We start from the raw sequence: 24,346 nt of genomic DNA, 5'->3' as shown, positions 1-24,346 counted from the left end.
TCCTAAGTGATTTAGCATGTAATGTTGTGTGCATTTAGGCAAGGGTGTGTTTTGATGTCAGACAGCGACTAGAGACCTGTCAGCGGATGCTATCTTGCTTCAGAGCAACTTCATGAATTATTATATTACTTAAATTTTCACTTTTTTGAGTTGATTAATATTAGCCTGTGGATTACTGGATCGGTAGGCGGATTGTTGATAAAGCATGTTAGTGGCAGTCATGAGTAAAAAACGTAGACTTCAAACTGATACTAACTCTTACTAGCGTGCGTGACTTTGAGGGACTTTTGTGGAGGAAATATTGTTCCAAACTTTCTTCGTGATTATTTTAAGCTGATGATCAGACCCTACTCGTGTCTCTCTTTATGCATAGCAGTGGCACCTGAAGTGAATGTGGCAGTTTGTCATAATTAAGGCAGTATAACAATATTGAAAGCTGTATTATTTGTCCAGAATCTTACTGGTCCTTCTGCACCAACCCAAATAGGTGCCAAAAAATACCGGAACTCCGTATGCATTCCTAGGCACTACTGTATATTCAAACAAGCATTCACACTCACATTCACACCACACTATTTACAATGTACAATCATTGCTGTTTGTGTAGCCCTTTTAGGCACCTGTTATTAAGGGCTGTATTAATAAACTTTCATTGATTGATGCCATTCATGCTTTTAATTGTTTTTGGGATGTGGGAGGACAGAGAAAACCCACACATGCAAAAATCCAAACTCCATATGGAGACTTTTTTTATGGAGAGTTGAAGCTTTGGTCACCCAACTGTGAGGCTGACATTTTAACCACTAGATCAGGGGTCTGCAACCACCGGATCTTTCATGTCTCCGCCGTGGCTCCCTTTGGCTTTGAAACAAAATGTCAACAAATAATGGCTACTTAATTTATTAAATTTTTTATTACATATTATTTAGTTAGTTTATTTTAATTTAACAGTTATTATTTTGGAGAGTTCTGGGATCTTGTTATATGAAAATAAAACATATTTTAATATATTGTCGATCGAAATGTATGTCACAGTCCCTACGCGTCATCTCTTGCTGCCAAACAATTGTATTTTTTTTAGCGGTCAACCCCTGTTAAGGGGGTGGAACAAGGGGATGGGTCAAATGCAGAGGGTAATTTCACCACACCTAGTGTGTGTGTGTGACTATCAGTGGTACTTTAACTCTAACTTTAAATAAAATGTGTGTCGCTTTTAGTCAAGTGTTTGATTTCATAAATTTTATCGCACAAGTGTAACGAAACTATAAGTGGTGTTATCGTCATTTTAGGAATCAAACAGAGTTTGCGGCTCTCGTGAGTTTTATTTGGGGGGAAATGGGCTCAAATGGCTCTTTGTGTGCTGAAGGTTGCCGACCCCCGCACTAGATCATCATGCAGCCATAATATATGTAAACATGTGTTGTATTGTTTGGAAATGTGGTTACGTACAAAACATTACTTGTTGTAGTATAGTCAGTAATTCAAAAACAAAACATATATCATGTTATAGTTGAACATCCTGACCACATTGATGCTTCAATCTCTGTAGATTGTTGGAGAAGTCCTCAAGCAGCTGACCGAAGAGAAGTGTAAGTGTATTTATGGTTAATCACATACACCACCCAGTCAGCCATGTCATGCTAATGTGTGTGTTTAAAATTACAGTCATAGTCAAGGCCACCAATGGTCCTCGATATGTGGTTGGATGCCGCAGACAGGTAGGTTCAACACAACACGTATCTTTCACTAAGTCATAGAATGAAAGGCGTAGACAAATGAACGTTCTTTGAATGTGCCTGTGATTTGGATATTGTTATTTTCAAGTCTTTTTTTAATATTTTGGTTCATGGTGGTCTCAATTTTAAGAATGTTTTTTTTTTGTTAAACGTGTTTTTGTTTAAACCCAGTTGGACAAGTTGCAGCTAAAGCCAGGGACCCGAGTTGCTTTAGATATGACAACGCTAACCATAATGAGGTAAACTGAAGATGATCATTTCACAATCATACCAATATGTACACATGTCACACAATATTAAATACACCCCAAAGTAAATCATATTTTAGTTTGAAGCTGGTCCATGTTTTAATGCTCCGCCCACACTGATCTTTTGAAGGTATCTGCCACGAGAGGTGGACCCTCTGGTGTACAATATGTCCCACGAGGACCCCGGCAGTGTCTCCTACTCTGAAATTGGTGGATTGTCTGAACAGATCCGTGAGCTGAGAGAGGTAATAATCTGACACACAACAAGATACGATAATAATTACGCATAACTTGACTTGTAAGCCGTCAACACCTTAATAAGATTGTGTTTTGCTTTTTAAAGATTTGGTTATGATTATGCGATTGGAAACCTGTGCCCTCTTGCATATACACTCTTTAATCGAGCTACTGTATCATATGCGCCGTTTTCCATCGGGGACCATGGCGCCGCGCTTAAGAATACATTCACAAGCGAAGAAGATGAAATCAGAAGAGGGACTGTTTCCACCAACTAGCAGACACATTAAAGATACAGAAGCTGTAATAAAGTCAACCTTTTTAAAGCATATGATCAAATAAAAAAAACTACCTGCGTAATAATAAGTGTCATAAGTTCTGGAAAAATTCATGATCTGATGTTTAAACACATTCCCGTGGCTCATAACTTATCAAACTTATTTGACTCTCAAACTTTTGTCTTTAATTGGGATTAATTAGTATTAAGGATTATAAGAATAAAATATGTTGTATTTGTGCATGACTTCCTATCCAACACAAGCAGATTTTAGCTAACTTGAACAAACTTGTTGCATCGTCGGGCAAATAATAGAAGCTCTGCAAATATTTAGCGCTGAAATGCGGCGCAACAATGGCATGTCAGGGATGTTCGGCAGGCGGTAGAAACGGACACATTGACTTGAATAAAAACAGAAAGAGTCCGCCGCTGTGTGGATGCCGTTCTGCGCTCGTTTTGTGTTCAGTGGAAATCCGGGGTAAGACAGTTGGCAAACAGATCTCCACAAAATTACAAGACGCGATACTCTGCAGATATTTGGAGCAGTGATGTCACATAATTATCAATGATTATGTTTGGTTGACCACCAAGTACAGATTGGTGACAGCTGGAGAGACAGTGGACAGCCCGGAAAGACGGCACCGGGGCAGTGAGGGTTAGCATCCCGAGCTGCACCTTCTGCGAGGAAGGAACCCACAACAAGCTACGAATCGACCTACAGGAAATATACCCCCAGGGATTCCCGAGAGGGGGGGCGGAAGAGAATCCCACTGGACGGATCAAAGGATAACGACACATGGCAATGGAAACACGACGACGACTATGGAATGCATATGTGGGAAGGTATGTAAGAACCGACATGGCCTGCGGATCCACCAGGCCAGGATGAAGTGTATGCAGAAGGTGGTAGAATCACAGCGCACAGGAACTACGCCTGGTGAGACGCAGGAGGAGCCAGGCCCGGAGTCACCCCACAGTGCCCGGAGCCTCCAGGTGATGCAACCACCAGATGCACACAGGACATCAGAACATCGTCGGGTAAAGTGGCCCCAAGCTAGCAAGGAGAAAGAGCTCCAGTTTGATGAAGATGCTGATACCATCTTGGAAACAACAGCCAAAGGGGAAGCTGATCGACGCCTCAAGACGATGACCACAATCATCATCAGCCTCGCTGCAGAGAGGTTTGGACTTGAGGAGAAGCGGGCAGCAAAGCCCCCCTACATCATGAACAATAGAGCGAGTAAAATCCAGCAGCTCAAGCAGGAACTCAAGGTTGCAAGTGAAGAGGATAGGGGGCCTCTTGCGGAGCTACGTTGTATAATCCGCAAGAAGCTGATGACCTTGAGGAGAGCAGAGTGGCATAGGAGGAGGAGGAAGGAAAGGTCCAGGAGGAGAGCTGCCTTTCTGGCAAATCCATTTGGAGTCACAAAACAGCTGCTAGGACAGAAGCGAAGTGGTAAACTGGCCTGCTCCAAAGCTGAGGTCGACCACCACCTCAAGCAAACCTACAGCGATGGATGTAGAGAGCAAGACCTAGGCCCCTGCAGGTCCTTGATCAATCCACCAACACCAACGCTAGACTTCGATGGGAAAGAGCCGGGCTGGAAGGAGATCCAGGAGGTGGTCCGAAGGGCAAGGACGAGCTCTGCTCCAGGGCCCAGTGGAGTACCTTACAAGGTCTATAAGAACTGTCCAAGACTACTCTGCAGACTCTGAAAAATCCTGAAGGTGATCTGGAGGAGGGGCAAGGTAGCAGACCAGTGGAGACAGGCAGAGGGTGTGTGGATCCCAAAGGAGGAAAAGTCTCAGAACGTCAACCAGTTCCGAACCATCTCGTTGCTGAGTGTTGAAGGGAAGATCTTCTTCAGCCTCATTGCCAGGCGACTGACAGACTACCTCCTGAAGAACTTGTACATTGATACATCAGTCCAGAAAGGAGGGATCCCAGAGGTATCTGGATGTCTGGAGCATACAGGCGTGGTAACTCAGCTCATCAGGGAAGCCAGGGAGAACAAGGGGGACTTGGCTGTTCTGTGGCTGGACCTCGCAAATGCCTATGGACCCATACCCCACAAGCTGGTCGAAGAGGCACTGAACCGGCATCACATCCCAAAGAAGTTCAGAGACCTCATTCTGGACTACTATGCCAACTTCCATCTGAGAGTCTCCTCCGGAAATACAACCTCCGACTGGCACAGGCTTGAAAAGGGGATCATCACTGGCTGTACAATCTCAGTCATCCTCTTTGCACTCGCCATGAACATGCTGGTGAAGTCTGCAGAAGTTCAGTGCAGAGGGCCCCTCTCCAGGTCTGGAGTCGGACAGCCACCCATCCGAGCCTTCATGGACGACCTGACAGTGACCACTACATCTGTCCCAGGCTGCAGGTGGATCTTGAATGGCCTTCAGGAGGTGATTTCCTGGGCTCGCATGAGCTTCAAGCCGGCGAAGTCGAGGTCCCTTGTGCTAAATTGAGGGAAGGTTACTGGCAAGTTCTGCTTCTCACTTGGCACCACCAAAATACCATCACTCACCGAGGAACCTGTGAAGAGCTTAGGAAAGGTGTTTAATTGCAGCCTGAGAGACGTAGCCTCCACAAAATCGACCAACCAAGACCTGGAGACCTGGCTGACCGTGGTGGACAAGTCTGGCCTTCCTGGCAAGTTCAAGGCCTGGATTTACCAGCACGGGATTCTCCCCCGGATCCTCTGGCCCCTCATGGTGTACGAAGTCCCCATTTCAACGGTGGAAGGCTTTGAGATGAGGGTCAGTAGGTTCCTGCGCAGGTGGCTGGGACTGCCGCGAAGCCTGAGCAGCATTGCTCTATACAGGCACAATAACAAGCTGAAGCTCCCCATCAGCAGCTTGAGCGAGGAGTTCATGGTGACACGGTCCAGGGAACTCCTACAATATCGGGAGTCCAGTGACCCAAAAGTTGCCCAGGCTGGGATTGAAGTCAGGACGGGGCGGAAGTGGAGAGCTGCCGAGGCTGTGGATGTCGCAGAGGCAAGGCTACGGCAAAGGGTGTTGGTGGGAACAGTGGCGCAGGGGAGATCTGGCTTAGGTAGCAGAAGAACACCTCGCTATGATAAGGCGCAGGGGAAAGAGAAGAGGTCACTGATCCTCGAGGAGGTGCAAGCAGGAGTTGAGGAAAGGCGAGCCTGCCAGATGGCGGGAATGCGGCAACAGGGCGCCTGGACCAGATGGGAACAAGCAGCAGAGCGCAAGGTCACATGGACCGAGCTCTGGAAAGCCGAACCTTATCGGATAAAGTTCTTGATCCAGGCGGTCTACGAAGTGCTGCCAAGTCCATCCAACCTCTTCACCTGGGGGAAGGTGGAGACACCAGCGTGCCCCCTCTGCCAGAGGAGAGGAACCTTGGAGCACATACTAAGCTGTTGTCCGAAAGCCCTGGGTGAAGGGCGGTACCGCTGGCGACATGACCAGGTCCTAAAGGCCATAGCCGATACCATCTGCAGGGGAGTCAGTCACAGCAAGAGCCTCCGCCCAGTGAAGAGCACCGCTTTCATCAGAGCTGGGGAGAAGTCAACACCGGCTGCCCGGAACACCTCTTCTGGTCTGTTGGCAACAGCACGCGACTGGGAGCTGTCAGTTGATCTGGGCAAGCAGTTGAAGTTCCCTGACGTAGTTGCCAAAACAACACTAAGGCCAGATATTGTGCTTACCTCAGCTGCCTCCAAGCAGGTAATCCTCCTGGAGCTCACAGTGCCTTGGGAGGACCGTATGGAGGAGGCCAATGAGAGGAAGAGCGCAAAGTATTCTCAGCTTGTGGAGGGGTGTCGGAGCAATGGGTTGGGGAGCGATGTGCCGGCCCGTTGAAGTGGGATGTCGAGGGTTTGTGGGCAAATCCCTCTGCAGGGCCTACAGAATGCTTGGCATCACAGGGGGCAGCCAGCGAAGGGCCATGAAGTTAGCCACAGATGCAGCAGAAGTGGCATCAAGGTGGCTGTGGATCAGGAGGGGAGAGGCGTGGCAATTAGGGCAGTAGCGCTACCTGGACACAGGCTGGGGCCTGATCAACCCTAGCTGGGGAGGGGGTCTGATTGTTGAAAGACCCGAAACCCCCTGTGATCCTAGGTTACATCACTGAGGATGTGTCCAGTTGCACCATTGGTGTATTTAAAAAGAAACATCACACTGGGTCGGCCAGGGGGCTTTAAAATCTAATAAATAAAAAACATTGGTAAATTTTCTTGCATTTTTACAGAAATTCTATGTAGGCATATCCTTCCAAAGCATCTTAAAAATGGTAAAATATCTTGAACCCCAAAAGGGCCCCCTTGATCCACAGCTGATATTTTTTAATTCCTCTATTTTTTGTTTACCCCACTGGGATCCCTGCATAGTACAACTGTATACTAGACCTCTGCTATTAGCATGTCACTTTCTCCTGCTCAACACACAATCCCACATAGCTAAAGGAGCTCAAATGACCACAATCACGCCTTAGCGTACGAGAGGTTCACATCATTTGGCCAATGTTAAGATTAGATAGTACACACATTTATTCCATCCAAACATACTGTCTACTCAGCATTTGCAATACTTGTGAGCTAAACAGCTTGGATATCAATTGTATAACATAGCATGTTAAAAAAGGAATGTCCTGTGTCATCAGTCATCTTTCATAGATCTTATAGTTTTGCTTTCCATCACCTGCAGGTGATTGAGTTGCCCTTGACCAACCCTGAGCTTTTCCAGAGAGTTGGAATCATCCCACCCAAAGGCTGCTTGCTCTATGGGCCTCCAGGTTAAAAATTGAATAATTTCTTCATCCACAAATGTACTGTACCTCATTGTAGCCAACGTGAAGATGTGTTGTATACACAATGTGATTAATCTCTTGCCACTTTTTCATATTATGTTCAGTTTACTTGTCTTTGTTTGCAAGTATTGGTGAAGTTTGAACATTTTACTCGGCGGCTTGGCTCAGTTGGTAGAGCGGCCGTGCCAGCAGCTTAGGGGTTCCAGGTTCGAACCCCGCTACCGCCATCCTAGTCACTGCTGTTGTGTCTTTGGGCAAGACACTTTATCCACCTGCTCCCAGTGCCACCCTCACTGGTTTAAGTGTAACTTAGAAAATGGGTTTAACTATCTACAGCGCTTTGAGTCACTAGAGAAAAGTGCTTTATAAATATAATTCACTTGACTTCACTTCACTACTCTCATAAGGTTATTGTATTTGTGCCGAATGATCCAACTATTATTGTATAGGAAGGCTATGTCAAAAAGCCAACAATGCATGAGTCCAAATGCTTCATGTATCTTGCTTTCACGAGTGTTAGTTCCCCCGTCCTATTGTGGTATTTCATCATACTGTCTGCATGTTGATGAGCACTGGTTTTCTCTGCAGGAACTGGAAAGACTTTACTGGCGAGAGCAGTGGCTAGTCAGCTGGACTGTAACTTCCTTAAGGTAAGTGCGCACATCAAATGTCACGTTCTGGGAGAGCCAGCTGGTTTGTTATTGTTGCAGGTGGTGTCTAGCTCTATTGTTGACAAGTACATTGGTGAGAGCGCCAGGCTCATCAGAGAAATGTTCAACTACGCCAGGGACCATCAGCCTTGCATCATCTTCATGGATGAGATTGACGCCATTGGTGAGTGACACGCGCCTTTTTCACACTGACATTTCAAATGTACCTTTCACATACAACCCAGCAAAAGTGTATGCTTTTCTTTGTCTCCCAATTATATATTTTCGATTACATTTTCTACAAGTGATTTGTAAAAAATGGAGTTGCATCAGCAAATGTTCAGTACAGATGAAAACACTCAAAGGTGGTAAACTTGCGCCAGTATTTATCGCTGTAATCCTGCAACAGAGTAGGACAGTGAGCATATGCTATGTGCAAACTTTAAACATACAAAGAGGATATTTGATGCCAACCAAAACAAGAATTTAAAGATTTGTATGGAGTTTGGGGCCAGTTACTTTTTTAGCCGTCTGTCTCCCGCTGTATGTAAAGCAACCTGCTGTTTAGCTCAAATTTCACCAAACGCTTCTAAAGTAAACTTTTAAAGAGGCGAGAGAGTGAATGCTTCTGTTGTATTTTCTCTTCGATAAATCTCTACTACCCCAAAATAAGAAGTTTCTAATAAGTTTTTTTTGAAGACTTTTTAAAATCTGGCTAAGTTATCGCTTTATTTAAACTCACTAATTGGCCTAATATTACTTTTTTTTTTTCTTACGATACAATACGGATAGAGCCTTCAGTATTAGGCGATACCGATATCAATTGGATACAATATCAGCATAAGTCATTAGGAGTGTCAAAAAAAAAGTTTTTCAAATGAATCGTGATTCTTATTTGTAATGATTCTTAAAGGCCTACTGAAACCCACTACTATGGACCATGCATTGCAACACATGCCAATACGGCCGGGTTAACTTATAAAGTGCAATTTTAAATTTCCCGCTAAACTTCCGGTTGAAAACTCCTTTGGATATGACGTACACTACCGTTCAAAAGTTTGGGGTCATATTAAAATGTCCTTATTTTTCAAGAAGATAACTTTAAACTAGTCTTAACTTTAAAGAAGTATACTCTATACTTTGCTAATGTGGTAAATGACTATTCTAGCTGCAAATGTCTGGTTTTTGGTGCAATATCTACATAGGTGTATAGAGGCCCATTTCCAGAAACTATCACTCCAGTGTTCTAATGGTACAATGTGTTTGCTCATTGGCTCAGAAGGCTAATTGATGATTAGAAAACCCTTGTGCAATCATGTTCACACATCTGAAAACAGTTTAGCTCGTTACAGAAGCTACAAAACTGACCTTACTTTGAGCAGATTGAGTTTCTGGAACATCACATTTGTGGGGTCAATTAAACGCTCAAAATGGCCTGAAAAAGAGAACTTTCATCTAAAAGCGACAGTCTATTCTTGTTCTTAGAAATGAAGGCTATTCCACAAAATTGTTTGGGTGACCCCAAACTTTTGAACGGTAGTGTATGCGCGTGACGTAGCCAGTAGAACAGAGGTATGGCTCCCCCATTGAGGCCAATACAAAAAGCTCTGTTTTAATTTCATAATTCCACAGTATTCTGGACATCTGTGTTGGTGAATCTTTTGCAATTTGTTTAATGAACAATGGAGATAGCAAAGAAGGAAGTTGTAGGTGGGATCGGTGTATTAGCGGCTGGCTGTAGCAACACAACAAGGAGGACTTACTTGGATAGCAGACGCGCTAGCCCAGGGGTGGGCAATTAATTTTCACCGGGGGCCGCATAAGCAACCCGAGCACTACTGGAGGGCCACACGACAATATTTCAATTAAATTTTGCTCAATATTATTTTTGATATACCGTAAGATAAATAATAATGATGATAATAATAATAATAATTTAATTTAACCTAACTTAACTTTATACAAAAGCAGATTGCTTTTGATGGTCACTTTATCCTGCATTATCCAACATTTTTCCCCATCAGATTTGGACAACCATCTGTTGTTAAAAATAGTTTTTAATCATATTTATTTTATATTGTTTTTTATATTGGTTTTATATGTAATTGTTTTTTCTTTTTATTCAGTCATTGGTGGAGCTAAGGATAATATTTGAATATTGTTTTTAATATTGTTGTGCAGCACTTTGGAAACATTTTGTTGTTTAAATGTGCTATATAAATAAAGTGGATTGGATTGTCACACCTTGTCCCATTTCAGTCCTAACATGTCCAAACACGCATTTACCTATGTGAACAAGTCATTACCTGTGGTTGTCTCTTTAATTGACTGCATGGCTGCCAGCTACTCCGTGATTTGAAAGTCTGCAGTTATCCCACGTAAGAAGAAGAGCAGCTGGGCTCTTCACGTACATCACAGCTCTCATCCAAAGTTAGCGAAAAACAGTCCATGTCTCCGGGCATATCAGCGCAACAAAGTCCAATAAGCACTCCTTAATAAACTCTCCATCAGAAAACGCCTTACTTTTTCTGGCGCTTTTGTGAGAAATGACGAAACTTGTCCTGACGGCTGCATCTCTGGGGGTGTGAAATATGGCAAAAAGTCCTTGTTGGGTTTGCAGTTTTACCATCAACGCATCGGCCTCCCTTGCGCACGCTTCATCAGACACATTCCGGTATTTTCCCTTGTGTTTCTTCGTGTAGTGACGATTAAAATTATATTCTTTAAACACAGCAAGCTATGTACCACAAATCAAGCACACGGCTTTACCATTAATTTATGTAAAGAAATACTTGCCAGTCCATGTCTTGTTGAAAACACGCCATTCGTCATCAACTTTTCTTTTTTTAGCGTCTCATCACTTGTCTCTATGCACCTTCACTCACAGGTTCCCCCCGGACATAGGGCATAAATAACACATTTCAAAATAAAAGCAGCACAGTTGTATTGCGCGCACGACATAGATGTTTTTTAAACTTTATTTTGTAATTTGTGATTGCGCCGTTCAATTCACTCACAATCGCACACGCGCATACGTCCACAGGGAAGTAATACAAATAACGCTTTTCAAAACAAAAGCAGCACCGTTGTATTGCACACTCGACATACATACTTTTTGAAATTTATTTTGTAATTCATGATTGGCCTCACACGGGCCGGACAGGGATGCGCAAAGGGCCGGATGCGGCCCGCGGGCCGTACAATGCCGATACTAGCCGCCAACCGCACCTGTGATCGGGTGAAGTCCTTCGTCGCGCCGTCTATCGCTGGAACGCAGGTGAGCACGGGTGTTGATGAGCAGATGAGGGCTTGCTGGCGTAGGTGGAGCGCTAATGTTTTTATCATAGCTCTGTGAGGTCCGGTTGCTAAGTTAGCTTCAGCGTCGTTAGCAACAGCATTGTTAAGCTTTGCCAGGCTGAGAATTATTAACCGTGTATTTACATGTCCATGGTTTAATAGTATTGTTGATCTTCTGTCTATCCTTCCAGTCAGGGATTTATTTATTTTGTTTCTATCTGCATTTGAGCCAGATGCTATCATGTTAGCTCAGTAGCTAAAGAGCTTCGCCGATGTATCGTCGTGGAGATAAAAGTCACTGTGAATGTCCATTTCGCGTTCTCGACTCTCATTTTCAAGAGGATATAGTATCCGAGGTGGTTTAAAATACAAATCCGTGATCCACAATAGAAAAAGGAGAAAGTGTGGAATCCAATGAGCCCTTGTACCTAAGTTACGGTCAGAACGAAAAAATATACGTCCTGCACTGCACTCTAGTCCTTCACTCTCACTTTCCTCATCCACAAATCTTTCATCCTCGCTCAAATTAATGGGGTAATCGTCGCTTTCTTGGTCCGAATCGCTCTAGCTGCGTTGAAAACAATAGGAAAATATGAGGAGGTGAACAACTGACTACGTCACGCTATTTCCGGTAGGGGCAAGGCTTTTTTTTATCAGAGACCAAAAGTTGCGAACTTTATCGTCGTTTTTCTATACTAAATCCTTTCAGCAAAAATATGGCAATATCGCGAAATGATCAAGTATGACACATAGAATAGATCTGCTATCCCCGTTTAAATTTAAAAAATTCATTTCAGTAACCCTTTAATCGATTCCAAAAAAACAAAAATAGATTTTTTAAAACATTTTTTAGTCTATCCTGTCCAGCCACTTAGGTAACCGACACCTTAGTCAATAAGCTCCCTTTTTCCCTCTATTCTCTTGTTGTGGGGCATTCATTCTCCACTGTTGCCATTTGTAATATAAAGTAGCATACTTCTATCTGCGGTAGACTCGCTATGGAAGCGCTAAAAACTACCGGTACAACAAAGATGATGGGCAGAAGACACTGTTGAAGTAGAGCCACGTAAATAAGACAGCCCATAAAACGGTGCATCCTCAACCATGTCACTAGTCAATCGCAAGGCACGTATAAACAGACATCCTTTCACATTCACACCGACTGACAATTTAGACACTCCATTGTAATGTGAGAGGAAGTCAGAGTACCCAGAGAAAACCCACACAAAGGAAAGCACATAATTAGCATCAAGTGCACATTCATGTAGGTATCATATTAAATTGACAACGCAGCGTGTATAAACTGAAAAAATCTATGCAACCATACAAGATCAAAGTTGGCACTTGTAGTATGCCTTTAACCTAATGCTGACATATAATGGAATATCAAATTGATAGGCAAACTAAAATTAGCATCACCGTCGCTTTAAACTTGGACACACAATATTTATGATGATCCTTCTTTTTAATTATTTTCCTTCCTCAGTTTTATTTCTTCACACTTTTTTCTCCAATTTAGTCCGCAGGAATGTAAGTCTAAACATGACAAAGGTATAATGTCCATTATATCTTTGACACGAATTAAATAGAAAGTTTGCATGATAGACTGGATGGGTCAAATGCAGAGGACAAATTTCACCACACCTAGTGTGTGTGTGACAATCATTGGTACTTTAACTTTACATATGTTACTCACATTTAGAAATCAAACACATTATAAAAGGGCAGGTTTGAATGGTTGGTTCATGTTTTTCCTCAAATGATCGTGAACCTTGTTCCATCAATGGCACAAAGTCTTTTTCAACGTGTTTTGAACACAGCGCTAATGCAGATTGGCGCGCCAGTACTATGGATCTCCCTGAAAGCGGCAGAGACCTCCACCGTCTACTCAGTGCCTCCATGTAGCCCGTGATGCTTCTGTGTTTAACTCTGCAGTTACCGTGGTCCGGGAGGAAAATGGCTGGCAGATTATTGCAGTGTTAACACAGTGTATTATAATCATGAGTACAAATACAGATGGTGCTGGTAATTACATGGTGAAAGGCGTTTTGAACACTCCCCATTTCAAACAGCCAAGAGCGCCACAAAAATGTGAACATGTTTAATTTTTTTGTCATGCCCCTACCGCCAAACATATTCGTAGCACTGTATGGAAACTAACACAGTATTTGTTTGTATTTTGTACACTGTAGGTGGTCGGCGTTTCTCTGAGGGAACTTCTGCTGACCGAGAGATACAGAGGACTTTGATGGAGGTACATTCGTCTTCACTGTTGCTGTAATTTAGAACCGCAAATAAGTAGTGTAGTACAGTCCATCTGGAAAGTATTCAGAACACTTCACTTTTTCCACATTTTGTTATGATATAGACTTATTACAAAATTGAATAAATTAATTTTTGTCCTCGAACTTCTACACACACAATACCCCATAATGAAAAAATGAAAATGCTTATTTAGATAATTCAAAAAAATATATCTTAAATTAAAAACCTAAGAAATCAAATGTACGGTACATAAGTATTCACAGCTTTTGCCATGAAGCTCAAAGATGAGCTCAGGTGCATCCTGTTTTAACTGATCATCCTTGAGATTTACATACATCTTAATTGGAGGCCACCTGTGGTAAATTCAGTTGATTGGACTTGATTTGAAAAGGCACACACCTGTCTATATATATAAGGTCCCACACTCCACAAACCAAGCATGGAGTAGAAGGAATTGTCTGTAGACCTCAGAGAAGGATACAGAAAAATATTTGTTGCTTTGAAGGTCCCAATGAGTACAGTGGCCTCCATCATCCGTAAATGGAAGAAGTTTAGAAACACCAGGACTCATCCGAGAGCTGGCCTGTCGTCTAAACCGAGCGATCAAGGGAAAAGGGCCCTAGTCAGGGAGGTGACCAAGAACTCGATGGTCAGAGCCACAGCATTCCTCTTTGGATAGAGAAACCTTTCAGGAGGACAATCATCTCTACATAAACCCACCAATCAGGCCTGCATGGTAGAGTGACTAAACAGAAGCCCTTACCTAGCACATGGCAGCCTGCCTGGAGTTTGCCAAAATGCAGCTGAAAGACTCTCAGACCAAGAGAAAAAAAATTCTCTGGTCTGATGAGACAAAGATTGAACTGATTAGCATGAATGTCAGGTGTCATGTTCGGAGGAAACCAGGCACCTCTCATCACCAGGCCAATACCATCTCTACAGTGAAGCATGTTAGTGGCAGCATTATGCTGTGGGGATGTTTTTCAGCGACAGGAGCTTGTAGACTAGTCAGGATAGAGGGTAATATGAATGCAACAATATACAGAGACATCCTGGATAAAACCTGCTCCAGAGCGCTCTTGAACTCAGACTGAGGCAACGGTCATCGCTTAGCGGGACAGCAACCCTAAGCACATAGCCAACATATCAAAGGAATGGCTTCAGGACAACCAAATTGAACATTTCTGGAAAGGTCTGAAAATAGCTGTTTACCAAAGCTTCCCATCCAACCTGATGGTGCTTGAGAGGTGCTGCAAAGAGGAATGGGCGAAACTGCTCAAAGATAGATGTGCCAAGCATGTGGCATCGTATTCAAAAATACTTGAGGCTGTAATTTCTGCCAAAGGTGCATAAACAAAGCTGTGAATACTTAATCATTTCTTAGCTTTTAGTTTTTAATACATTTGCAAAATTAAAAATATATATTTTCACATTGTAATTACGGGGTATTGAGTGTAGAATTTTGAGGACAAACATGATTTTATTCCATTTTGGAATAAAACTAACATAATAAAATGTGGAAAAAGTGACGCTTTTTTGAATACTTCCCGAATGTATTGTACACTTGCAGTGCTGTCACTGCTACGTGTCTTTATAGCACAAGAGACTTTATTACTGACTGGTATGGTCACCACCTCTACCACAATCTGTGTTAAATACAATAAAGCTAGGATAGAAATGATGTACCAGATTTTCCGGACTATAGCGTGCACCGGTATATAAGCCGCACCCACTACATTTTAGAAAAAACATTTTTTTAAACATTTATTAGTCTCATCGGACGATATGCTGCAGTTATATATTACTGTATGTTGTGAGATTAGTAATTTACACAAATACTTAATTGTTTCCAAACCGTGTGTTTAACACGGCAGTAAAACAGCTGAACAAATAAAACAAACGTCATCATCATGGACCCACTAACTGCGGAAGCTAGCTCTCCCATCAGCTTAACAGACTCCACTGTGATGTCTTGGTGAATTTACAGAGGAATTTTTAAAACTGGAACAATACAAACAGAATGCCATTGTAAGTTAATAATTGTAACGCTCGTGTGAGCATTTTGGCTAATGCTAACGACGCTATCTTTTTTACATTACGAAAGCACGTACAAATATGCATGAAAACACTTCTACAGACATCACATATGGGATGGTTTAGTGAGTATGAATTGTTTCAGCTTACAAACGTTGCATTGAATGCCCTGAGATTACAATGACCTGGATGAATGAGAACATTCAGACATTTTCTAAAATGGTACTTCCGCCCGAATGCGGCTGAGATAGGCTCCAACACCCCCCGCCACCCCAAAAGGGACAAGCGGTAGAAAATGGATGGATGGATGGATGAGTACTTCCTAATGTGTTAGTTGGACCATCAGAATATTATTAGGAATTAATTTGGACTGATTTGTTAACTGTTTTATCAAAAATGTCCAGTTTGATAATTAACATTGTGATAATACATGTTATTAATGTCAGGTAATTGTTTAGACTACAACGAGATGATGATGATGTTTTTTGCTGGTCAGCTGCTCAACCAAATGGACGGCTTTGACACACTGCATAGAGTTAAGATGATCATGGCGACCAACAGACCAGACACTCTGGACCCCGCCCTGCTGCGACCCGGCAGACTCGACCGCAAAATCCGTAAGATGAGCTTGTGGTTGTAAGTATTTTTAGTATGACTTAATGTCATTAATAATTCCTTGCCAGACATTGAACTGCCCAATGAACAAGCTCGTCTGGACATCCTGAAGATCCACTCCAGTCCTATCACCAAGCACGGAGAAATAGGTAAGAAAACATTTTATGTTTTGGCCTCTTATTGGTGGAAACAGCAGCTGTTTACTTTTTTGTCCTTGCAGATTATGAAGCCATTGTGAAGCTGTCAGACGGATTCAATGGAGCTGATCTGAGAAATGTCTGCACAGAAGCAGGTAAGACATGCCTCCTAATAATAGCAATAATAATAGTTTATTTCAACAACAAAAATCCAATACTACTCTGCATGTCAATTACGAATTTGTTCGCCCATATGTGACCTGTATAGGATTTTTTCTTGTTAATGTGAACAGTGCTATTCCGATTTTTATTTTTCCAAATCCAGTACAGGCCTCATTCGTATGTGGATATAAATCAGATATTCGACTGCAGTCTGAACAATCAGATCGCATTTATCCGACCAATATGTCATCAAAAAGCAGTTCGCCTAAATAGAAGGATGCATAATAAATAGTTGACAAATGTGCAGAAAATATGTTTTAAGAACTCATGTCAACGTTCCACCACAAAACAACAGCACTGTGTCGACACTGCAGAATGAACTCTAAAACACTCCTTTAACAGGCTAACGCGACAAAAAAAAGCGACACCACTGCGGTTCCAGCTGGACACATCTTTACCTAACCGCTGAGAACGTAGAAACACAAATTCTTCAGGCTAGAAATATGCCAGTAGTTTAGTGAAACAGGGAGCGCTTGATTATATTTATGTCAAATTGTGTAACAGCAGAGTGTACAGTATATTTCTCATTTCAAAAGTGTTAAAACGGCAAGGTTTTGTATACATTTCTAAATATTTCTTCATGTATACAATGTGATAAAAGCCAACCACTATGTGACCAACTAATAATCACAGGCGATTACGAGACATGTAAAGAACTTAAACGTTTCACTGCAGAGCAGCGGCAACAAGGAGCCCCTAGAAGTTATTTACTTCTCCATACGTGTTTGCAGGCTTGTTTGCCATCCGCTCTGACAGAGAGTACGTCACTCAAGAGGATTTCATGAAGGCGGTGCGAAAGGTGGCAGATTCAAAGAAGCTGGAGTCCAAGCTGGACTACAAGCCTGTATAAACCTACATTTTCTTACATTTGATGTGTTATATAACTTCAGGCCAGCCGTTTGGAGAAGGTTGATTGTAGTCTCTGCCAAATGTTAGTCTGACCTGCCAGCAGTACGTATGAGGATAAAAAACGTCTGCTTCATGTCCTACAAAAACATTCACTGTACGGCAATAAAATGTTCTACTGAAAGCCCTCAGCGCTGTTTGAATCCCTGATCATTTTTCATGTGATAACCAAACTAATTCTTGATGGTCAATATTAATTTATCCATATGTATTGCTAACAAGTTACAACAAATCAAATATTTTGTAAATTGCAATACAGTTAAAAATACTTATTAATGGTTAATGTGTTGCTCCTGTAAAAAGATTACACTTATTTTCACACAATGATAATTTATACATCAATATACAGTTAGCATATCCATTTTCTATATTACACATCTTGAAAGGGAAGCTAGAACCTACCCCAGCTGAGTTGGGGCGAAATGTGACAGGACACAAGCAATACAATTAGTCTACAGCAGAGGTGTCTAAACTGTCAGCCAACATGGCCTGGTAGACATCATGAATTTGACAAAACATCGCATTTAGGAGTGCTTTCAAATTACTTTTAAATAACAGCCGGCAGCCGGTCTGAATACTTAATATTTGCTGCCGTCTGGTAGACAATGTGAGTCATTCAGATCAACGACCCGTGAAGATGAAGCATTAGCACAGCATTTACTTATATGACACAATCCAAACAACCTTCCTTAGTCATGGCGCAGAAAAGATTCAACCAGCACAAAAAGTCAACACACATGGTCACACATAACTGACTTTGGATAAGCGGAGGAAGATGGATGGATATTTTAGTTTGTAATACAACAACAAACAATACCTTGGCCACCACCAGGGGGCGTTTAAAGTGGTTAAACATTGACCACGTTTGGATTTCAATGGAAACGCTGTTTCATAACACAAGCTGCGTTACAGAACCATGTCAACTGGTATCTTGAGGCACCACTGTATACACGTCTTCAGTGTGCACAAACATTCACAAGACCAAAGTCCAGACGTTTGATGTCAGAGTTGAGACGGAGGCAGCGTGAGGGCGAAGGACTCCAGGATGAAGGCCCTACAGATGGGACAGTGTTGGAAGCGACACGCACAGCTGTTGCACACGCATGCGTGTCTGCAGGGCAGCAGGACTCTGTTGACGGACGCATTCTGACACACCACACAGTCTCTGCCGCGCCCCTCAGACCAGTCGTCCTCTTCCTCCTCTTCAAGCACCGATGATGACATCCTGTTGGCCTCCTCCTCCTCAGGCGCACCGGGGAGCTCGTTTAGGTCAGAGTCCCCCATGGAGTTAGCTGACATGAAGAGAGGCTGTAGGAGCAAGCACTTACATTTCGTTATTTGAATATGTACAGTTTTTACGGATCATCACAAAATTGTGACAGGACGCAAGAAAAAGTCTACCGGGAGAAATACCTTTAAGTCATACATGCTCCCTTGAGAGGTGAGGAGGTACTGAAAGAGGATCCTTGCAGACATTTTGTATTTCTCATCAGGCACGTGAACAACAGTCACACTGGACACCTGCAAGAATAAACATGTCTTGAACATGTATATATATATATTTTTTAACAATGCTGACATGTAAAGAACTGACAAAGTTGTAACTATCTCTGGCTTCTTGTTCCGCCAAGGTCAGCACCGCCACAAGCGGATAGCGTTGCCTGGGCAACGGGCCCAAATCAGTGATTCCCTGATCAGCTGGTATGTGTGTGTGATGTTCCTCTTGGTCTGCACTGCTGACACTAACACAACTGTGTCAAAGAAGACAACAATGTAATGCGGGAATCATTCACAAGTGGATATTACATACAGTAGTTGTGTATGAGCCACATCTGACGACACAACTACTGTCCCTAAAGCCGGGGTACAAGAGGAAAATAAATATTCATTATACATCTATTAAATCAGGAGTGCCCATTTCGTCGATCGAGCTACCGGGCGATCGTGGAGGGTGTGTCAGTCGATCGCCAGCCAGGCATTAAAAAACTACTGACTGATTCCAATCAATATAAGTCATCAGAATCAGGTAATACACCAACTTATATTCTTGTCTTCATGAAAGAAAGGAATCTATATGTGTTAGACATGCTTGTATTATCATTAAACACCTTTAACGTGTTAACAAAAACATCTCTTTCATAAGTAAATACATATAAATTATATATATGAATGAGGTAGATCCCCTCGACTTAGTCAATTGAAAAGTAGCTCGCCTGCAGAAAAAGTGTGGGCACCCCTGTATTAAATCATATAATTCTATATATTAAAAAAAACATTTTTGTCTGCATCCAGAGTTTTGGAACAGCGTTTAAACTCCTGATCCAAATGTCAAGACCAGTTGAAAAATTGCACGAATTGACATTTTGCAATGTTGGATCTTAAAAGGGAACTGCGGTTGTTTTGAGTATCATCCACAGTCCGTGTGTGTGTACGGAAATTACTCAGACCCCTATCAATTTTTCACTCTTGTGTTTGTTTCATTGCAGCTATTTGCGAAAATCAAAAAAGGTAATTTTATTTCTCATTTATGTACATCTTGACAGTGAAAAACAAATGTAGATTTTGGCAAATTAATAAAAAATAAAAAAACTCAAATATCACATGTGCACCTTTGGCAGCAATTAAAACTTAAAGTACCAATGATTGTCACACACACTAGGTGTGGCGAAATTATTCTCTGCATTCGACCCATCACCCTTGATCACCCCCTGGGAGGCGAGGGGAGCAGTGAACAGCAGCGGTGGCCGCGCCCGGGAATCATTTTTGGTGATTTAACCCCCAATTCCAACCCTTGATGCTGAGTGCCAAGCAGGGAGGTAACGGGTCCCATTTTTTATAGTCTTTGGTATGACTCGGCCGGGGTTTGAACTCACGACCTACCGATCTCAGGGCGGACACTCTAACCACTAGACCACTGAACAGGTACTGTATATGTATATATATGTATATGTTTGTATATATATATATATATATATATACTGTATATGTGTGTATATATATGTATATGTATATATATGATGTAGAAATATATATATACATATACATATATATATATATATACATAGGTAAAATATATATTTCTTTATATATATGTATACATCCCTTTAGCTGCATTATTGGCTATCTCTAACAGTTTTTCACTAGTAAGAATGCACAGAAAAGGGAAGCAGTTGTGCTATTGTCTTATAGAATGATTGAATATGGTGGGCAAAACTCCAAAGAAAGTGCAGTTCCTCTTTAAGAAGGTTCTAAGTAGAGCTTCAAAATGCAAAGAGAAGAAACAGAAGTGAGACAAAGAAATCTGAGTAAGCAATTTATTGCAAACAAACAAACTGAAATAGGCTGTTGATCATCTGATCAAAAGTTTTAGACCACAGCTCAATTTTTATTTCATTTTTTTGCATTTTGAAGCTTTATTTGGAACCTTCTTAAGATCCAACAGAGCAAAATGTAAATTCCTGCAATTTTTCCACCGGTCTTAAAATTTGGATCCTATGCACAATCTGATCCATCCAAGAAGCAATAACCTATTTTTAGACAGGAAGTACATATATTATGGAAGGATACTCGAAGCTCTGGCAGTGAAGGTAGCGGTGACGCAGTGCTTCCTGGAAATGTTGGGGTGTACTGAGCCTGGCTCGCCCCTGCAGGGCTTCCTGCAGGGCACCGACCTCGCAGCCCCAGAAGCAGCTAAGGACACAGGGCTCCAAACAACGCGGCTTCAACTGCACACCGTCTGTAGGGTCGAAACATCTGTTAAATATTCACATTCAATAAGATCTTTTTACATTTTCTTTGATTTTTTTACCGGCAACGGAGGCACGTCCAGAGCCCATCTCCAGGGAAAAGGGGTTGGTGACCTGAACCATTTGCTTTTCGGGGCTGGGTAGGAAGTCTGTGTCCTCAGAGCTGCGTAGAATCACTGGGACGTCAAAGCCAAACCTGCAGTGCATGGAAGTAAAAAAAAAAGAGCTTAGAACATCTGGAAGGAAAGGACACACACGTGCGGATGTTGTTTCTGGACTTCAGCTCAGCGTTCAACACAATCATTCTGCAGCACTTGATGAGCAAACTGGCCCCCCTTGGATTCAGTACCCCCCCCCCCCCCCCCCCGATGCAACCGGCTGATTGACTTCCTCACAGACAAACCCCAGTCTGTGAGAGTGGGCGACAACACCTCCAGTGCCATCTCCCTGAGCATTGGCTCCCCCCAGGGCTGTGCCCTGAGTCCGCTGCTGTTCACACTGATGACCCATGACTGCTGTGCCTACCACATTGTGAAGTATGCGGACGACACAACAGTAGTGGGCCTCATCCGTGACAACAATGACATGGACTACAGGGAGGAGGTGAAACATCTGGTTGACTGGTGCAGAACCAACAACCTGGTCCTGAACGTCGACAAGACCAAGGAGATCCTCGTCGACTTCAGGAGGCGCCAGTCCAGCCACACTCCACTCTTCATCAATGGCACAGCAGTAGAGATGGTAAGCAATACCAAGTTTTGGGGGTGCAGATAACTAACAGTATGACCTGGTCCCTACACATTGGAGCTCTTGTAAAAAGAGCTCAGCAGCGCATGCACTTTTTGCGTCGGATGAAAAGAGCACAGCTCCCTCCCCCCATTCTCAGCACATTCTACAGAGGCACTATAGAGAGCCTGCTGACCAACTGCATCTCTGTCTGGACTGGAGCCTGCAGTGCCTCAGACTGCAAGTCTCCTCAGAGAGTGGTGAGGACGGCGGAAAAGATCATAAGGACTCCTCTTCCTCCTATCCGGGAAATCGCAAAAAGCCGCTGCCTGACCAAAGCTCAGAAAATCTGTAGAGACACCTCTCACCCCCACCAAGGACTGTTTTCACTGCTGGACTCTCGAAAGAGGTTCCGCAGCTTCTTCCCTCAGGCCATAAAACTCTTGAAGGAATCATAATAATCCCCTCAAAAATGGATTAACTCGCTGGACTATAAAGACAATACAACATACATCCATAAACGTGGATGCACATGCAAAAGTGCAATATATTTATCTGTACAGTAATCTATTTATTTATATCTGCACCTTATTGCTCTTTTATCCTGCACTACAACGAGCTAACGCAACGCAAGTTCGTTCTTATCTGTTCTGTAAAGTTCAAATTTGAATGACAACAAGAGGAAGTCTAAGTCTAAATCTAAGTCTTGTCTTCAGATTGGTTATCTGACACACTTATGTTTGCAAAAACACACATTTTGCACAACACCGGTGTTGTTTTGTAAGAGAGTGTCCGCCCTGAGATCGGTAGGTTGTGAGTTCAAACCCCGGCTGAGTCATACCAAAGACTATAAAAATGGGACCCATTGCCTCCCTGCTTGGCACTCAGCATAAAGGGTTGAAATTGGGGGTTAAATCACCAAAAAAGATTCCCGGGCGTGGCCACCGCTGCTGCCCACTGCTCCCCTAACCTCCCAGGGGGTGATCAAGGGCGATGGGTCAAATGCAGAGAATAATTTCGCCACACCTAGTGTGTGTGTGTGACAATCATTGGCACTTTAACTTTGTCCACATGAAATCACATTGACAATCATTTTGTCCAATAGGAAGCCTGGAAAATCAACAACAGTTGATTTAATGTTATTTTAACACCTGTGTTCATCGACATAGTCATCTTTTTTGTACAATGACATATTTGTCTAAGAGTACGCCTTATTTAACACTGGTGAATAAGTATGCTAATATTATATGTATGTATGTATGTATGTGTATGTTGTATGTATGTGTATATGTACTGTAGTATATTCATAATGTAATAACTTACCAGCCGAGCACCATAGCGGCGGTAACTAAAAAACACAAAGAAACCACGCTAATATAAAAGAGTGGTGAGTACTCATACAATGTTACTAGGAAGCTTCCTGCCATGTCCAATCAATAATATACTACAGTAAAAACGTATGTTGTACTCCAAATACTCCAAAATGACACCATAGGACCGCCATGACAGAAACACGTACTCTACGGTGGCTCTTGAGGTCCAACTCGCTTGATTCCCCACCATAGATTCCAATACAAGTAAAATAAATTTTTATTTCGGGTTGAATATATGTAGTAATACAGTATGTAGTTATGTGTTGTATCTCCAAAAGGAATGCACTGCACAGGAATTGTTCTTAGTTACAATGTTTACTCAACGTCTTGTGGCACACACATCGAGAGCTTGGAGACACTCTTCTTCTAATGCCAAGTGACGTAGTGTTGTGTCGTTCGCGAACGATTCGTTCGAAAGAACAAATCTTTTGAGTGAACTTACTGAACCGAATCACTTCATGAACTGATTCGTTCCTTTCTCAGTTCAGTTGAGCTCCGCCGCGACCATGCCGGTATGAGTGGAACTGGCACATTCTGTGACTCACTGAACCCTCGACGTCGGCGAACGACGCAGCCAATGAGAGGGCGGGGGAGGGACTGAGCGAACGATTCGTTCACCGCGGATTAACGACATGAATCACTCAGTGAACGACAACGCTCTCGCATCTGCTCTGCGGGGGCGGGGGGTAAAGTGTAGGGCAGGCTGTTTTGGGAAGATTTTAAATAAAAATAATAACTAATGTATGTACACATACATAGGCTATTATTTACACAGTTATTGTAACAAAAATAAATTTCTCCTTGGGGATCAATTCTGATTCATATTATTATTATTATTATTATTATCCATTCTACTGCAACTGTTGTTGTTGATGTTGTTTAGTAGCTATCATCATCATTATAATAATGCTGATTTGCAATTAAACTGTACTGCTGCTGCAGAAGTGATTCGGTTCACGTACTGAACTGCAGCCACAGTGTGGCGCTGTGTCAGTCACTGATTCTAGTGATTCAGTACAGTCAAAAGAACTGCAGAAGTGATTCGGTTCACGTACTGAACTGCGGCCACAGTGTGGCGCTGTGTCAGTCAC

At 42.6% G+C, this 24,346-nt stretch overlaps 2 protein-coding genes and 1 pseudogene across 4 annotated transcripts in view; 2 read left to right on the top strand and 1 right to left on the bottom strand.

Annotated features, from left to right (window-relative positions):
- LOC133648410 (26S proteasome regulatory subunit 10B) overlaps positions 1–17,537 on the top strand; it is a 20,158-nt gene extending 2,621 nt beyond the window's left edge. The window contains exons 3-14 of the mRNA XM_062044469.1: positions 1,550–1,589; positions 1,666–1,718; positions 1,908–1,975; positions 2,115–2,229; positions 7,182–7,269; positions 7,873–7,934; positions 7,995–8,118; positions 13,424–13,485; positions 16,027–16,147; positions 16,214–16,294; positions 16,366–16,437; positions 17,236–17,537. Of these exons, the coding sequence (XP_061900453.1) occupies positions 1,550–1,589; positions 1,666–1,718; positions 1,908–1,975; positions 2,115–2,229; positions 7,182–7,269; positions 7,873–7,934; positions 7,995–8,118; positions 13,424–13,485; positions 16,027–16,147; positions 16,214–16,294; positions 16,366–16,437; positions 17,236–17,354 (1,005 nt within the window). The 3' untranslated portion in view covers positions 17,355–17,537. The remainder of the gene's footprint in view (positions 1–1,549; positions 1,590–1,665; positions 1,719–1,907; positions 1,976–2,114; positions 2,230–7,181; positions 7,270–7,872; positions 7,935–7,994; positions 8,119–13,423; positions 13,486–16,026; positions 16,148–16,213; positions 16,295–16,365; positions 16,438–17,235) is intronic.
- Positions 2,651–7,139, top strand: LOC133647779 (uncharacterized; annotated as a pseudogene).
- On the bottom strand, positions 17,508–23,811 carry LOC133648411 (cell growth regulator with RING finger domain protein 1-like). 3 transcript variants are annotated; one of them, XM_062044471.1, is made up of 6 exons: positions 23,698–23,811; positions 21,219–21,352; positions 20,978–21,146; positions 19,005–19,152; positions 18,824–18,931; positions 17,508–18,718 (listed from the first exon to the last, which is right to left on the bottom strand). In XM_062044471.1, exons 2-6 carry the CDS (start codon positions 21,277–21,279, stop codon positions 18,413–18,415), a joined length of 792 nt encoding a protein of 263 aa, XP_061900455.1. In that variant the 5' UTR covers positions 21,280–21,352; positions 23,698–23,811; the 3' UTR covers positions 17,508–18,412. The 3 variants fall into 3 exon arrangements, with proteins under 3 accessions (XP_061900455.1, XP_061900456.1, XP_061900454.1); XM_062044472.1 differs by lacking the exon at positions 23,698–23,811 and adding an exon at positions 22,802–22,900; XM_062044470.1 differs by lacking the exon at positions 23,698–23,811 and adding an exon at positions 23,206–23,412 and having other exon boundaries at positions 17,512–18,718.
- Positions 23,812–24,346: the final 535 nt, after the last annotated feature.

Source organism: Entelurus aequoreus, linkage group LG04, assembly GCF_033978785.1.
Source record: "Entelurus aequoreus isolate RoL-2023_Sb linkage group LG04, RoL_Eaeq_v1.1, whole genome shotgun sequence".
Lineage (NCBI taxonomy): Eukaryota > Metazoa > Chordata > Actinopteri > Syngnathiformes > Syngnathidae > Entelurus > Entelurus aequoreus.
This window is presented reverse-complemented; position numbering and strand designations above follow the sequence as displayed.

Bases quoted from the DNA above. Each gene is read 5' to 3' on its own strand.
- LOC133648411 (XM_062044470.1), bottom strand. From the start codon at position 23,309: ATGGCAGGAAGCTTCCTAGTAACATTGTATGAGTACTCACCACTCTTT. The intron at 21,147-21,218 runs GTAAAAAAATCA...TCGACCCTACAG, and splicing joins TGGACGTGCCTCCGTTGCCG to ACGGTGTGCAGTTGAAGCCG. The intron at 19,153-20,977 runs GTATCCTTCCAT...CAGTTGTGTTAG, and splicing joins CTTCACTGCCAGAGCTTCGA to TGTCAGCAGTGCAGACCAAG.